At 37.7% G+C, this 14,270-nt stretch overlaps 1 protein-coding gene across 2 annotated transcripts in view; it reads left to right on the top strand.

The window, feature by feature from the left end:
• The window catches only part of CALCRL (calcitonin receptor like receptor), a 97,275-nt gene extending 87,112 nt beyond the window's left edge, over nucleotides 1–10,163 (top strand). For both annotated transcript variants that reach the window (XM_046019648.1, XM_046019647.1), the window contains 3 exons: nucleotides 658–876; nucleotides 1,029–1,070; nucleotides 7,101–10,163. In XM_046019648.1, coding sequence (XP_045875604.1) covers nucleotides 658–876; nucleotides 1,029–1,070; nucleotides 7,101–7,316 — 477 coding nt within the window. In that variant the 3' untranslated portion in view covers nucleotides 7,317–10,163. The remainder of the gene's footprint in view (nucleotides 1–657; nucleotides 877–1,028; nucleotides 1,071–7,100) is intronic.
• The last annotated feature ends 4,107 nt before the right edge of the window (nucleotides 10,164–14,270 follow it).

Raw genomic sequence — 14,270 nt, 5'->3', positions numbered from 1 at the left:
ACACAGTAAATGTAATTAAGGAATGTAATTCACAGAAAGCCCCGTGGGAGGCCAAAATTGTTAACTCAAGAATGATCTAGGTTGAACACGACGTGGTTAGGTGTGTGCTGGGCCTCCTTGGAAAGATAAAGCAGCTTACAGAGTTATCTTGGGCAGTTGTGAGGGTTACTGTCACAAAAAGAAACACAGGAAGGAGAAACCAAAAAAACCGAAAATGATTATTATGGTATGATACGTACGTGGAAAGTACTAATATGAACAATGATGCAAATTAGCATTTGTTGTAAACAATTCTTTGTTTCAGCTGAAAATGTTCAAAATACTTAGTTTTTGGATCATTGCAAAATTTTAAAAAACTGCGTAAGAAAATGAACTGAGAAAAACACTCAGGTGTTCCTTAACTGAATGTGGCTCACAATAATTCCACCATAAATTCTATTTTTCAAAAACTTAAGTCCATTAACACTGATGTGCTTTTTAAATTAATAAATCACAATTCTAGAAATACAAATTAACATATTAGGTGTATATTCTCTGCAGTAGAACATATTCTTGTACATGGAAAATAATCTATGACTTATAAAATCAAAGAATCCTTCAAAAATGCTTAATATTAAATATGAAATAATTTTCAATATGCCATTTTATTTTTTTCAGGTGAATCTTTTTTTTCTATTGAATATTGTGCGTGTTCTCATTACCAAGCTAAAAGTCACCCACCAAGCAGAATCCAATCTCTACATGAAAGCCGTGAGAGCTACGCTTATCCTGGTGCCATTGCTCGGCATTGAGTTTGTGCTGATTCCGTGGCGGCCGGAAGGGAGGATCGCGGAGGAGACATATGATTACGTCATGCACATCCTTATGCACTACCAGGTGAGGCACTCTTGAATCAGGAAGGCAGCTTGTGAAATTGGGCATTAAATTGCCTATAGCTTTGGTTTAGTTTTGACAATGTGTGTAGCAAGTTGTTACAAATAATGTATCTTTTCCATTTGGAATCAGAAAATTCTATTTTTCTTTTACAGGGCCTTTTGGTTTCTACAATTTTCTGTTTCTTTAATGGAGAGGTATGGTAATCCTTTTTATTCCTTTTATCATTTTATATTTGCAATCTATCCTTTTCTTAAAAAGAAAGACAATTTTATATTCCCTAGGGATAATTACTCCAAATTCAATTTTGATCATGAAAAAAATATAGAATCTCTTTTCATGGATGAAACTCTATTTCCCAAAGGCTTGGGTCATACAGGAATTCAAGAGCAGGACAAATCCAGCCTCACTTTGAAATAGTCCACTGGGGGCTCCTGGGTGGCTCTGTGGGTTAAGCAACTGCCTTTGGCTCGGGTCCTAATCCTGGAGTCCCAGGATGGAGCCTCCCCCTGACCTTTCTCCTCTCATGCTCTCTTTCTCTCTCACTCTCTCTCTCGATTAAGTAAATACAATCTTAAAAATAAAATAGTCCATCAATGATTTTTGTCATGCAGTCTTTGACCTACATTTTGCACTAATCCCATTAAGCCTGGCTTGTGTCCTAGGTACAGTGTGCTAGACAATCCTTAACCTCATAAAACATACACTCTAAGAGGAAATAGAATTGGCTCATTTTCATTTTCCCCCTTTCTCTGTTTTTTGTTTTGACTGGCTCACAATGTGGTTTTGGAAAATAGTTTTATGGTGGTTACAAAAAGATTTAAAAAAAATTAAACTCTGAGTTATGCAGGGAGGACATGCAGTCAGTTAGAAAACTTATGCGAGCAGAATGCTGTAATTTGTAACAGGGCAATGTGCTCTTGGATATTTCAAGATTTTTATCCAAGGCTTTCTGAGTTAGAAGCTTCAGGTGTTTTAGAAGCTGGTGCTGTGGTTTTCATGCTCAGTGATTTGGGCTGTACAGATTTAGCTCTTTATGTTTTTAATCTATTTGACAAATTTCAACCTGTTGGAGGATATTGGGAAATTCAACCAAGTTTAGAAATCTAGATAGCAATTGAGTGAGACTCAAATACTTGGTAACCGTGAAGCTTATCACAAAGCTTCAGGTGGGAAACGTATGAACCAGTAGGTGTAACTTTATGAGAACTAGTCCTAAAAAAAAAAACCAACATTAGAAATCAGGTGCATGTCATGAAAAACTATAAAATATTGCTTTCCTTTGCCTAATAATAGTTTATTACTTTCTCTTAGCATATAATGAAATTTCATGTTTGATTTTATTAAACTGATTTTAGAAAATTTTATTTCATTTATTTATTTATAATGCAGTCTAGAACTGTCAAACATAGTGGGCTATATTTCATGTCTTTAAGTGGTGTTTCTATGGTTTTCTGCTGTACAGTGTACAAGAGTGACTTTTTCTGAAGTCAATGAGAAGTACAAATGCAAAATTCAATGAGGAAGAATAGATAAATCATTCGTTTCAATAATAAAATTCAAATAGCATTTATTATGTACCTCTGTAAACATATGATTGCATGAGCTGGATTAGCCAATCCCATCTGCTGCCTATATAGGCTTTTACAGTTAAAAATAGACGAGAAAGAAATGGACCACAGAGAATATGAACAATACAGCTCTCCACTTGCAGAAAGACTTCATTTTTACGAAGGGTAATTTCTAAGTGTACAAATCTTAATCACCAGTGAGAGGTTTTGTAATGGGAAGCAGGGTAGAATAAGAGCACAGGTACAGATCAGTGCACTTAAATCCGAGGACGCCGCTCCGCTCCTGGCTGTAATACTCTGGGCAATATTCTGAACCTCTTGGAGCCTCGGCGTCTACTTTTATTAAAAGGAAATGAAGCAAGTTCCTTACACGAGTCTCACAAAGATCAGTGTGGGGCAGGAATATAGAGCTTTTAGCACCATACGCTCCCTTAGTTTATCACCAGGACCTTACAGATTCCGTATTAGATCTGTCAAATCATTCATTTTCAAAAATACAAATACGAATGGAAGCATTAATCACGTTGGAGTCAATCTCAAACCGGACTTTCTGTTTGGGAAGGTTGCCTAGGGAATATCTCAACGGGTGCCCGGCGCTCTGGTTGCACTCTCTCCGTGCGAGCAGAAGAGACAGAGACTGTGATCTCCTGCCGTGTCCTAAAATTGAGAAAATGTTGGCAGTAAAAAATTACAATAATACAGAATCTTTTGAGCCTAGTTGTTGCCAAATCCTTTGGTCCTTTACAACATCTCCAATATGTGTCCCCTTTTCTTCATCTCTCAAGATACAGTTCCGTCATGTGGATGACTCATTTCTCATCTTAAGAAATACTATAATCCCTCCTCTTTTGCCTCTTAGCCTCTTGGTTTTTCCCACTCTCAACATGAAGACAGCGGCCAGATTCGTTTTGTGTGGTTCCAACTATGCCATGTCCTTCTTAAAATCATCGCTCACGCTTACGTTTCCTCCTTGCTTTCCGCGGGAGGTCAGGGGGCTTCCCTTTTCCTTCCTCTCTACCCCTTTTCTTCTCCTTCTTCTTCTTCTTCTTCTTCTTCTTCTTCTTCTTCTTCTTCTTCTTCTTCTTTTTATTGTTTTGACTCTCACGTTGTTTTTATTTTTTTAGCCAAAATATTCCTATTTACAATTCTCACTAGTTAAATAATTGCGGCACGATACATGCTCAGGCCACATTCATCTCACCTCCAGCCCACGCAGCCGAAAGTGGGGACTGTTAGCATCAACTAGAGATGATTGGAAGGTCCTCCCTGGCCTCGGAGGTCAATCTAACGACACCTGAGGAAGGTACTTTATAAAGTGTAAAAAATGAACAAAAAGATTTACTGAGAATAACCAAACCCGTATTCTATAATGAGAACCAGGTAGCATTTTTTTTTAAAGATTTTATTTATTTATTTGAGAGACAGAGATCACAAGTAGGCAGAGAGGCAGGCAGAGAGAGAGGAGGAAGCAGGTTTCCTGCTAAGCAGAGAGCTCGATGTGGGACTCGATCTCTGGACCCTGGGATCATGACCTGAGCCGAAAGCAGAGGCTTTAACCCACTGAGCCAGCCAGGTGCCCCACCAGGTAGCATTTTTATACGAAGCTCTAGTAACTATTTTTTCATTAACTTAGGTTGAGGAGTATAGAGTTGATTCCTTATCAAATGCTAATGGGCCTATGAAGTTGTTAATTCTAAAAACAGTCGGCCTCACTATTTGTATAACACTCGTGTAACACAATGAAAAATATTTCCATATCTTTAATAACATCAGGCTACCTTCCCTTCCAATGGCAAGTTTCCTGTTCTCCTTTCCCATTACCGTTTTCTCATTGAAAGTGTCTTAAGAGTGGCCACTTCAGTGTTCTGTTGAACAGGGATGATGCTGCGTTAGAGGAAGCCGGTGAAAAACAAATCCTTACAGAGAATAACACAAACAAATGCCTGACAAGGCCCGAGCTTTAATTAGGTTCATTTTTAACCTCAATAAATAAGTCCCCACAGTTCAGGAAACGGAACTTCCATGGTTTTTCTGATGATTGAGTCATAAGGGAGCAATAGGGTGATGACTGCAATCAAAACAGAGATTTCAAGAGAAGTCAGATATTTCAGAAGCCATTTTGACTGTTGGAATTGAATTCATTGAATTCATTTCATTTTTAAGAACATAATTATTACATTCACAGCTAAAATATTTCTTCTTATCAGCTGCTTGCCAACATTGATGTAGAATATTTTGTATAAAGTTACACTCCATTTCCTTTCAAATGGAAACCATATAGTAAATGCATTCAGTCCGTCCATCATTTAGTAACAAAGTGAAGAGAAATGAATTTAGCAGAAAATCAGGATCAAAAGCAATTCCCATCAGAAGTATCTAGATATTCGACCAAAGGTAATTTTTTCTGTAAATGTTTGAATATTTATTTAAAAAGCATACTCTAAAGCCATTCCATTTGTCCTTTGCTTATGCTTGTGAAGATGTTTCATATGTAGACATTATTTTAGATTTGCTGTAGTTCAAACGTGCTAACTGGAGAATTAAGGATCACACTACGAAACCACGAGGGAAGCAGTAGTATATAATCTTTTTGCAACATAAATGTATTTGTTGTCCTAGAAATGCTTTTATTTCAAAGAAAATTGACAAGGAGATACCGTTTATATATAAATAAGCTTAAAGGTCCTGAAGTTCTGAATTTCATAAAAATACAGCCTTTAAAACACATTTATTGCATTTCTAATTACGTAATTAATAGCTGAAATTCTAATAACTCATTCTGAATTATAACTAAAGAAACCCACTGACTTTGTATTTGTGTCTCCCATTTTTCTATATGTAAAACACCAAGTGACACGGGAAAACTTTGTGCTCATTTTCAGTGACGAAGTACAGGAGACTCTACAAGGGCTTTTGAGTGTCCCACAGAGTCCTCTCCCTAAAAGAGCTCCTGTGGTAGCTATTAGTAATAGATTGCTCCTAATTTGGAGAAGTTTTCTAGATCTATTAGGCAAAAGAATGTAGACAAGTAAACCAGCCCTATTTTAGAGTTTAATACTATTTTTTACAATGAATACAGAGAAAGGAAAGTTGAGGGATTCTATGTAACTAGTAGCAAGGTAGACAATTATTGCATGAGTATCTTTCTAGTGCATGTATTACTGGAAATTTGCTTTTAGTGATGCTCAGATTGCCTCCGAGGTAGCATTCATAGCGTCAAAGAGCAGTAGAGAGCCTAGGGAAGACCATTCAAAACCAGACATGTTTTGGACAGACCTAGCTTAGGTCACAGGGATGTGGCTATTATACTGGTAAAGTAGAAGCAGACAGACCTACACTGGTCTCCTCAATCATCCAATACCTGGAAATATCCAGGTTACCAAGTAGGAGGTGTATTTGAATATTCTCATTTCTGCTTACTGACTCAATGTGAAGAAAATCACCTTAGTGTCTCATGCTCAGTTAAAACCAGAGTCACATGGCCTACGAGACGTGATCTCCAGCCCTAGAGAAGAAGGAAGTCACTAATTATCAGATTCACCCAGTTAGAGGGGGATCCAAACATCAAAAAGGGGAGTGGTGACATTCCGAAACTTTTCACAGGCCAATCCCATTTGTAATCACCTGTTCAACACTTTCTTTCCTCTGGTGGTAAGCTTCAGGAGGACAAAAATCTTAAAAAACAACCTATTTTTCCAGACTGTAGCATGATACCTAGCACATGATAATCACTCAGTAAAAAGTAGTTGCTGCTTGTAATGATGATGATGAAGATTTGCAGTCCCTGTATCTCTAACTTCTTTTTTTTTTTATCTCTTTTCTCTTTCCTTTTGTACTTTCACTAATTGTCTTCTCATTCTATTATTAAGATACTGATATAAAACTAAATGTTACACGTGCAACCTTGGAAATGGGGGTCTGGATTAACTACTTATTTGACAATAATACATTCATCTGCATTATTACAGCTTCAAAGATAAAGCATAAAAATATTAATGGAATCTAAGAGTAAAGAATAATGCAATGAATTTCCTAAATGTAAATTTCCTAATGTTACCAATTTAGTTATTTTATTTATTTTTTAAAGATTATTTATTTATTTAATTGACAGAGAGAGATCACCTAGTAGGCAGAGAAGCAGGCAGAGAGAAGGGGGGGAAGCAGACTCCCTGATAAGCAGAGAGCCCGATGTGGGGTTCAATCCCAGGACCCCGGGATCATGACCTGAGCCGAAGGCAGCGGCTTAACCCACTGAGCCACACAGGCGGCCCCTAATTCTTTTAATTAAGAAAATAAAGCAGTGGGGCGCCTGGGTGGCTCAGTGGGTTAAGCCGCTGCCTTCGGCTCAGGTCATGATCTCAGGGTCCTGGGATCGAGCCCCGCATCGGGCTCTCTGCTCAGCGGCGAGCCTGCTTCCCTCTCTCTCTCTCTCTCTGCCTGCCTGTCTACTTGTGATCTCTCTCTGTCAAATAAATAAATAAAATCTTTAAAAAAAAAAAAAAAAAAAAAAAAAAAGAAAATAAAGCAGTATTATTCACTAACATCAATGCTTTTGTTTAAGTTTTACATAAGTTATTTCATTATGCTTTTAAATACAATATCTTTATTTCAGATAATGGATTGCTCTTGTTCTTTCTGTTTCTTTTTGGTTGACAGGTTCAAGCAATTCTGAAAAGAAATTGGAATCAATATAAAATCCAATTTGGTAACAGCTTTTCCCATACAGATGCCCTCCGAAGCGCATCTTACACGGTGTCAACGATCAGTGATGGTACAGGTTACAGTCACGACTGTCCTAGCGAACACTTAAATGGAAAAAGCATCCCTGATATTGAAAATGTTGCCTTAAAACCAGAAAAGTTATATGACTGATGATCGAGGGAGTACTGTGGGACTGTTTGTGCTGCTCCTTACTAACAGACGTGGATCCATGACCTGACAACCACAAGACTTCACTATTCAATGAAAGTCTCAGATGCCACCAAGAAAACCCCCACATTGATTCAGTAGTGTCTTGTTAAATACTTAACAGCTAGCTCTTTGGGAGAAAAAACAAAAACAAAAACACCCTGATTTGTAATGTTTTCCAGTTTCTGTGGTGTATTCCCACCATGGTTGATTTCAGGCCACAAATTTGACATTCCTGAACTTGAAGTTGGGAAAATACAAGTACAATCAACTCTCACAGGCTGGTCTGTACCAGCTCTAGGACACCCCCGCATGTACTCACAACTACGTAGGACTATCAAAGTTCACATACACATTGGACATGATTCTATTCCTACTGACTAATGAGAGCTAGGTAAGGCCTCCAGACTCCAAGGGAAAACTAGCTTTTCATTTCTTTTTAAAGTCTTTATCCCATATTCACTGATGCTGTTGATTTTTTTCCCCCCAGTAAGTATTCTAGCCCTTTCTGTATTTACCCTTTCAGACGGACTGGAGAGAGAAGTAATTATTTCTGTTGGCTTAGCCTTTTCTCTCCAAGAGGAGTGACTGAACAGAACTGCTACTGGCTCTCCACTGGCTGGTGCGGCACAGTCATAGCCAACGGCGTCTGATTTTGAGATTCGGTGAATAGTTTGTAGGACGCACAATCCTACTTTGTGGTCACTAGGGAGACATCTTGGTTGATGCTACAAACAACTTGTCAGCTACTTTCCTATCTTACTACACAAGTGGGAGGGAGTCAGTTTCCCTGTATTTGTAAATAGAAACTTTGCCCCTTCCATTTCTACTGTGTAGACAAATTAGCAGTTATTTTACATGAAGGAAATCAGTGAAGGATTTCTAATTTTCTTGGAAGTTTGTAAAAAAAAAAAAAAAGTGTTGTAAAAATAAGCTTGTAAATACTGTTATTCTATTTTATAGTCTTCAATCAAATGCATATAATCTAGATAAGTTTAAAAAACAAATCATAATGTAACAATGTATGCTTGTTGATATCTGATACTGTGTCTGGGCTGATTTTATAAGAAAAAAGAGTCTGGAATTTTGGTAAATATTTTAAAGACAACCAGATGCCAGCATCAGAAGTTTGAGAACCAAGAGAATAGAAATATCTATGATACGATATAAAATATTTATTAAAAAAACTCAAGGCCACTGTTTTATTACATTAGCTTAGGTGATTCTTTAATAACTTAATAATAAGTATGTTTGACATATTTCTCCTTTTATTTTGACGACGAACTTGCATTCTAATCCAGAAACTTTAAAGGATTCCTACAGTAATAAATGTCAAAGTGCCACTCTTAAGGTTTTTACACCCATAAAAATATTACTTTTCTGACTCTTACTGTATAAATATATATGGCTTTGGAAATGTTCCAGACTATTTTTTTAAAAACACAGCTAGAGGAATACTATATATGTGTATATATCATATACAATGCTTTAATAGAGCTGCTGTGATAGTACGATACTAAAAAATCAGTGAAAGACTTGAATGTGTCAGTGAAGAAGGCTTTTCAGAAGGTTCAGGGAGTAATTAAGATGGACGAAAACCTTACTAATGAATTAAAGTGATATTTAAATGGGATTCATATTCCCTAATGTTATTTTCCACTCAAATTTCTGGAAAACAAAAATGCCTTCAATTAGTAAAAGTCAATTTGAGGAGAATTCACTATGTGTATATGATTTCCTAGTGGGTTAATTTGTTTAAATGGATTAAACTAATGACTTAGTAATCATAGCTTCTTTCTTAAGCTGCCAACGGATTGTGAGTTCAGTAGTCATTTGAAATTGTCCAGGAGATCACCTAAATCTGCAAGAATTAAAATATTGAATGGTCTGGTCGACAGATTCATAATTTATCTTTATACATGCAGAGGTTTACTGTTAGTTTCAAATTTGTGGATTTTATTGCAACTGTCTTAAAGAATTTGGCTGTTCTGGACTTGCTATTATCTAAATTATACAAAAATTCCTTGAAATAAACTCACTTTTTAGCTATGACTACTCAAAGACACAGATTCAAATCCTTTGCTCAATACTGTTCACGTTTCCTCCTTCTTCCAAACTGTCAAGTGTCAACCATAAATGACATAGAAAATGTCAACTCTCCATGAGCATTCTGTTAAAGTTATATGTAATTTTCCAGTATTTTTCATTGTGCTTTTATCATATTAAGTTCAGATCAGATTTCCTTTCTGGCCAAGAATCATCTACTGCAGTCTTCAAATGAAAGCATCCAATAATTACTCAGTGTTATTTTTGTACCCATATTTTTTATGAGTAATATTTTTAAATATTAGACTTTTCTAAATCTGTAGTGCTATTAAGATCTCCTTTATGTCTTACTTATGAAGAAAAATAAAATCAATACTTTTTAAAAGGGAACTTTTTTGGTCTCTAAAAACTAATTGGGGTAATTTCCAACCTTCAAAATGTAGATCTATTTTTCTGTACTTGTGAAAGTTACATTTTAATTAAAAAGAATTCTAATCTGTCCTTTTTGAATTTTCCAAAGTTATTTTCCAGTGTATTTATTTGTAAAATGTCCCTTCTGGAACTTGCGTTTGCTCAGCTGTAGTCCAGTGTATGCAGAATTAGTGGTAGGTGTAGTGCTGGAATTATTGCTCATAATTTTTTTAAAAGGTGAACTTACTTTAATTTTCTTTTGGTTTTAGTCGGCTAATAGAAACCACCATTTCTTTTATCTGTAACTCATAAACAATATATTCTGATCAATTAAAATAAGTCATGTTATGTCTACTTAGTGTATATCTTAATTTTTTGATTGTATGAAAATGTTAAAAGTATGTGAGTTAAAGTTGATTTTCACTCATGTGTGCTGAAGTGCTGAATAATTTATAATCATAGTTCTTTACAGCAGTCAATGGAATACTACTTAAAATCAATAACTCTATCTCTATTATTCTCTTCATAATCTTCAATAGCAAGTAAAACGTACCACAAACCAATTTTTTAAAACTATGAGTTTGAAAAAAAAAAGATTATGAATCTGTTTTTCAAGCTAGAAAACTCCAAATAAACTGCAATATATTCAAATTCCTTCCTAGGCTGAAAGAAGGGAAAGGATGGTCAGACATTGGACAATATACAGGGATTTTTCTCCTCTTTCCGTTATATTCCATTACATAGTTTTGTTTTGAATAGCAGAAAGAAAAAGAAGGAAAGGAAGTATTTAAAGATAATTTTTTAAAAAGAACATAATGATGACACATATATAAAATGAAAACATGTCAAAGAATTTGTTTAGTTCATTCACTGATGGGGGATAAGATGTTACTACAAATTCATGGAAGAATTTAAAATATCACACATACAGAAAAATATAAGAAATGCTGAAATGAATTTATAAATAAATGCTCTCTTTTTAGGGCATTAAACAGTTGCATTCTCTTGAATAACTAATGTGTATTTCTATGATCAAGAATAACATGCATCATGACCAGTTTTTTGCAACTAATATATAAAATAGCTCAAAATAATGAAAGGTAGAGATAACCTCAAAGAATATACTAGAAAACATTAGAAAGGACACTGTGATGACTCTAACCTATATTTTGCCTATACAATGAGAGACGCATTGCAGCACGTGCAATAAATGCTTGTACGTGTGCACACACAGCCGACACATGCTTGTACGTGCGCGCACACACATGGCAGATGTTTGTACGTGTGCACACACATGACAGATGCTTGTACGTGCGCACAAGATGACAGATGCTTGTACGTGCGCACACACAGCCGACACATGCTTGTACGTGTGCACACACAGACGACAGATGCTTGTACGTGCGCGCACACACATGACAGATGCTTGTACGTGCGCACAAGATGACAGATGCTTGTACGTGTGCACACACAGCCGACACATGCTTGTACGTGTGCACACACAGACGACAGATGCTTGTACGTGCGCGCACACACATGACAGATGCTTGTACATGCGCACACACACATGACAGATGCTTGTACGTGTACACACACATGACAGATGCTTGTACGTGCGCACACACACACGACAGATGCTTGTACGTGCGCACACACAAAAGACAGATGTTTGTACGTGCGCACACAGATGACACATGCTTGTACGTGTGCACACACAGACGACAGATACTTGTACGTGCGCACACACATTACAGATGTTTGTACGTGTACACACACAGATGACACATGCTTGTACGTGTGCACACACAGATGGCAGATGCTTGTACATGTGCACACACAGACGGCAGATGCTTGTACATGTGCACACACATGACAGATGTTTGTACGTGTGCACACAGACGACTGATGATAGTACGTGTGCACAAAGACGACACATGCTTGTACATGTGCGCACAAAGATGACACATGCTTGTACATGTGCACACACAGAAGATAGATGCTTGTACATGTGCACACACACATGACAGATGCTTGTATGTGCGCACACACAGATGACACATGCTTGTACGTGTGCACACAGACAACAGATGCTTGTACGTGAGCACACACACAGACGACAGATGCTTGTACATGTGCACACACATGACAGATGTCTGTACGTGTACACACACAGATGACACATGCTTGTACGTGTGCACACAGCCGACACATGCTTGTACGTGTGCACACACAGATGGCAGATGCTTGTACGTGCGCGCACACACATGACAGATGCTTGTACATGCGCACACACACATGACAGATGCTTGTACGTGTACACACACATGACAGATGTTTGTACGTGTACACACACAGATGACACATGCTTGTACGTGTGCACACAGACGACAGATGCTTGTACATGAGCACACACAGATGACACATGCTCGTACGTGTGCACACCATGACAGATGCTTGTACGTGTACACACACAGATGACACATGCTTGTACGTGTGCACACACATGACAGATGTTTGTACGTGTACACACACAGATGACACATGCTTGTACGTGCGCGCACACACATGACAGATGCTTGTACATGCGCACACACACATGACAGATGCTTGTACGTGTACACACACATGACAGATGTTTGTACGTGTACACACACAGATGACACATGCTTGTACGTGTGCACACAGACGACAGATGCTTGTACATGAGCACACACAGATGACACATGCTTGTACGTGTGCACACCATGACAGATGCTTGTACGTGTGCACACACATGACAGATGCTTGTATGTGCGCACACACAGACGACACATGCTTGTACGTGTGCACACACAGGTGACAGATGTGGACACACTAATCTGAGCAGGAGGAGGGTTCAGCAATGTAGCAACCCACAGAGTAAATGTCCACAGATCGGTATTTCCCACGTAGAACTATAACGACCAGGTGGAAGATGCAGTGAGGTAAAAAGGAGCAGATTTATAGCAGCATCAAGAGGAGGTAAAATATGTAGGAACAAATTAAATAAGAAATGAGTGAAATACATTTTAACACTATGAACAATTGAAACAGAAATCATCAATGAGGTCATGGGAAGATCTCATGTTCTTGAATCGGAAGATCACTGTAAAGATGTCAGTCTGTCCCTAAATAAACTGTGAAGTACCTATGATCCAAGTAAAAATAACGATACGTAATTATTTTGAAACCAAACGTGATGATTCTAAATTTCAAAAAAAGTCATGAAAGCACTAAACAAGGGAGGAAATAAGGCTTGACATAGTTGGGACCCAACAGTTGAAGCAGTGGTCATAGCACACGGGGAAAGGACAGAGAGAATGCAAGAGAAGTCGTGTGTAGACCGCTCTTATGAGTATTTTGCTGGAGACAGAGCCAGAAATGTTAATCCAAATAGGGAATGAAATGACACTAACCCCAGAGAATCATTCATTCTCTTTTCTCAGTTTCTCTTTTTGAAAAACACACCCTCCCTGGAATACCAGGTGTATGAGACAGACTTGCCGCATGCATGTGCGGCTGTTGCTGCTGTCTTGGCTTTAGAAAAGCAAACATGCAGAAATGATCATCCAGTGAGCGCCAAAGTCTGTAGGAAAAAGCCGTCCTCCTCCTCAATTTTTGCCTGCGAAGGAGTGGGGATGCCAATGGTCTGTTTCAAGTTACAAGTACAAGCATAGAAGATTTTGCATTTTATTTCACTGAGTTAATAGATTCAGGGATTCCAAACAGACACGTGGAAGATCTCGGAGCACCTAAACCCCAAGTAACCACCGTGAGCCTACATTTATAGCAAAGTTGAATGGATATTCTGTTGTTTCCAAATTCCATAATTCTCTTCTTTCAAACCCCAGTTACAAGGCATTTCCTCACTTCCTGAAAGCTCAAATATTTTTATCATGTAATTTTATTTTAAGTAGTTTCTTAAATATTTTTGTTAATTCAATTTGTCCTTCAAAATTTCTTTTTACCCCCTTTTTTTTTTTTTACGTTTTTAAAATTTTTTTCAAGTAGGCTCCATGCCCAATGTGGGGCTTGAACACATGAACCTGGGATCGACAGCTGGATCAAGAGCTACAAGCCGGCCGGCCACCCCTCCTGTGGCCTCTTTATCTTAGCTCAGGTTATGTGTTATATTTCATTCCATTGTTTCCCAAAATTTTCTGGAAACCTATTTGTATACCTAATCCCCAGTCTCTTACTATTTACTCCATATTGTGGTCTCTCAAGCTCCACAAAAAAATACTATAGACTGAGTGGCTTAATCAACAGAAATTAATTTCTCACAGTTCTGGATGCTGGAAAGTCCAAACTCATGTGCCAACAAAGTACCAAGACTAAAGTTTCATTCTGAAGCCTCTTTTCCAGGCTTGTAGACGGCTGCCGTCTCGCTGTGCGCTCACGTGACTTCTTTGGCAAGTGGAGACATAATGAGTGAGCAATCGG

The sequence above is a fragment of the Meles meles genome, chromosome 9 (assembly GCF_922984935.1).
Source record: "Meles meles chromosome 9, mMelMel3.1 paternal haplotype, whole genome shotgun sequence".
Classification (NCBI taxonomy): domain Eukaryota; kingdom Metazoa; phylum Chordata; class Mammalia; order Carnivora; family Mustelidae; genus Meles; species Meles meles.
The sequence above is the reverse complement of the archived record's forward strand: the minus strand, read 5'-3'. Positions and strand labels throughout refer to the sequence as shown.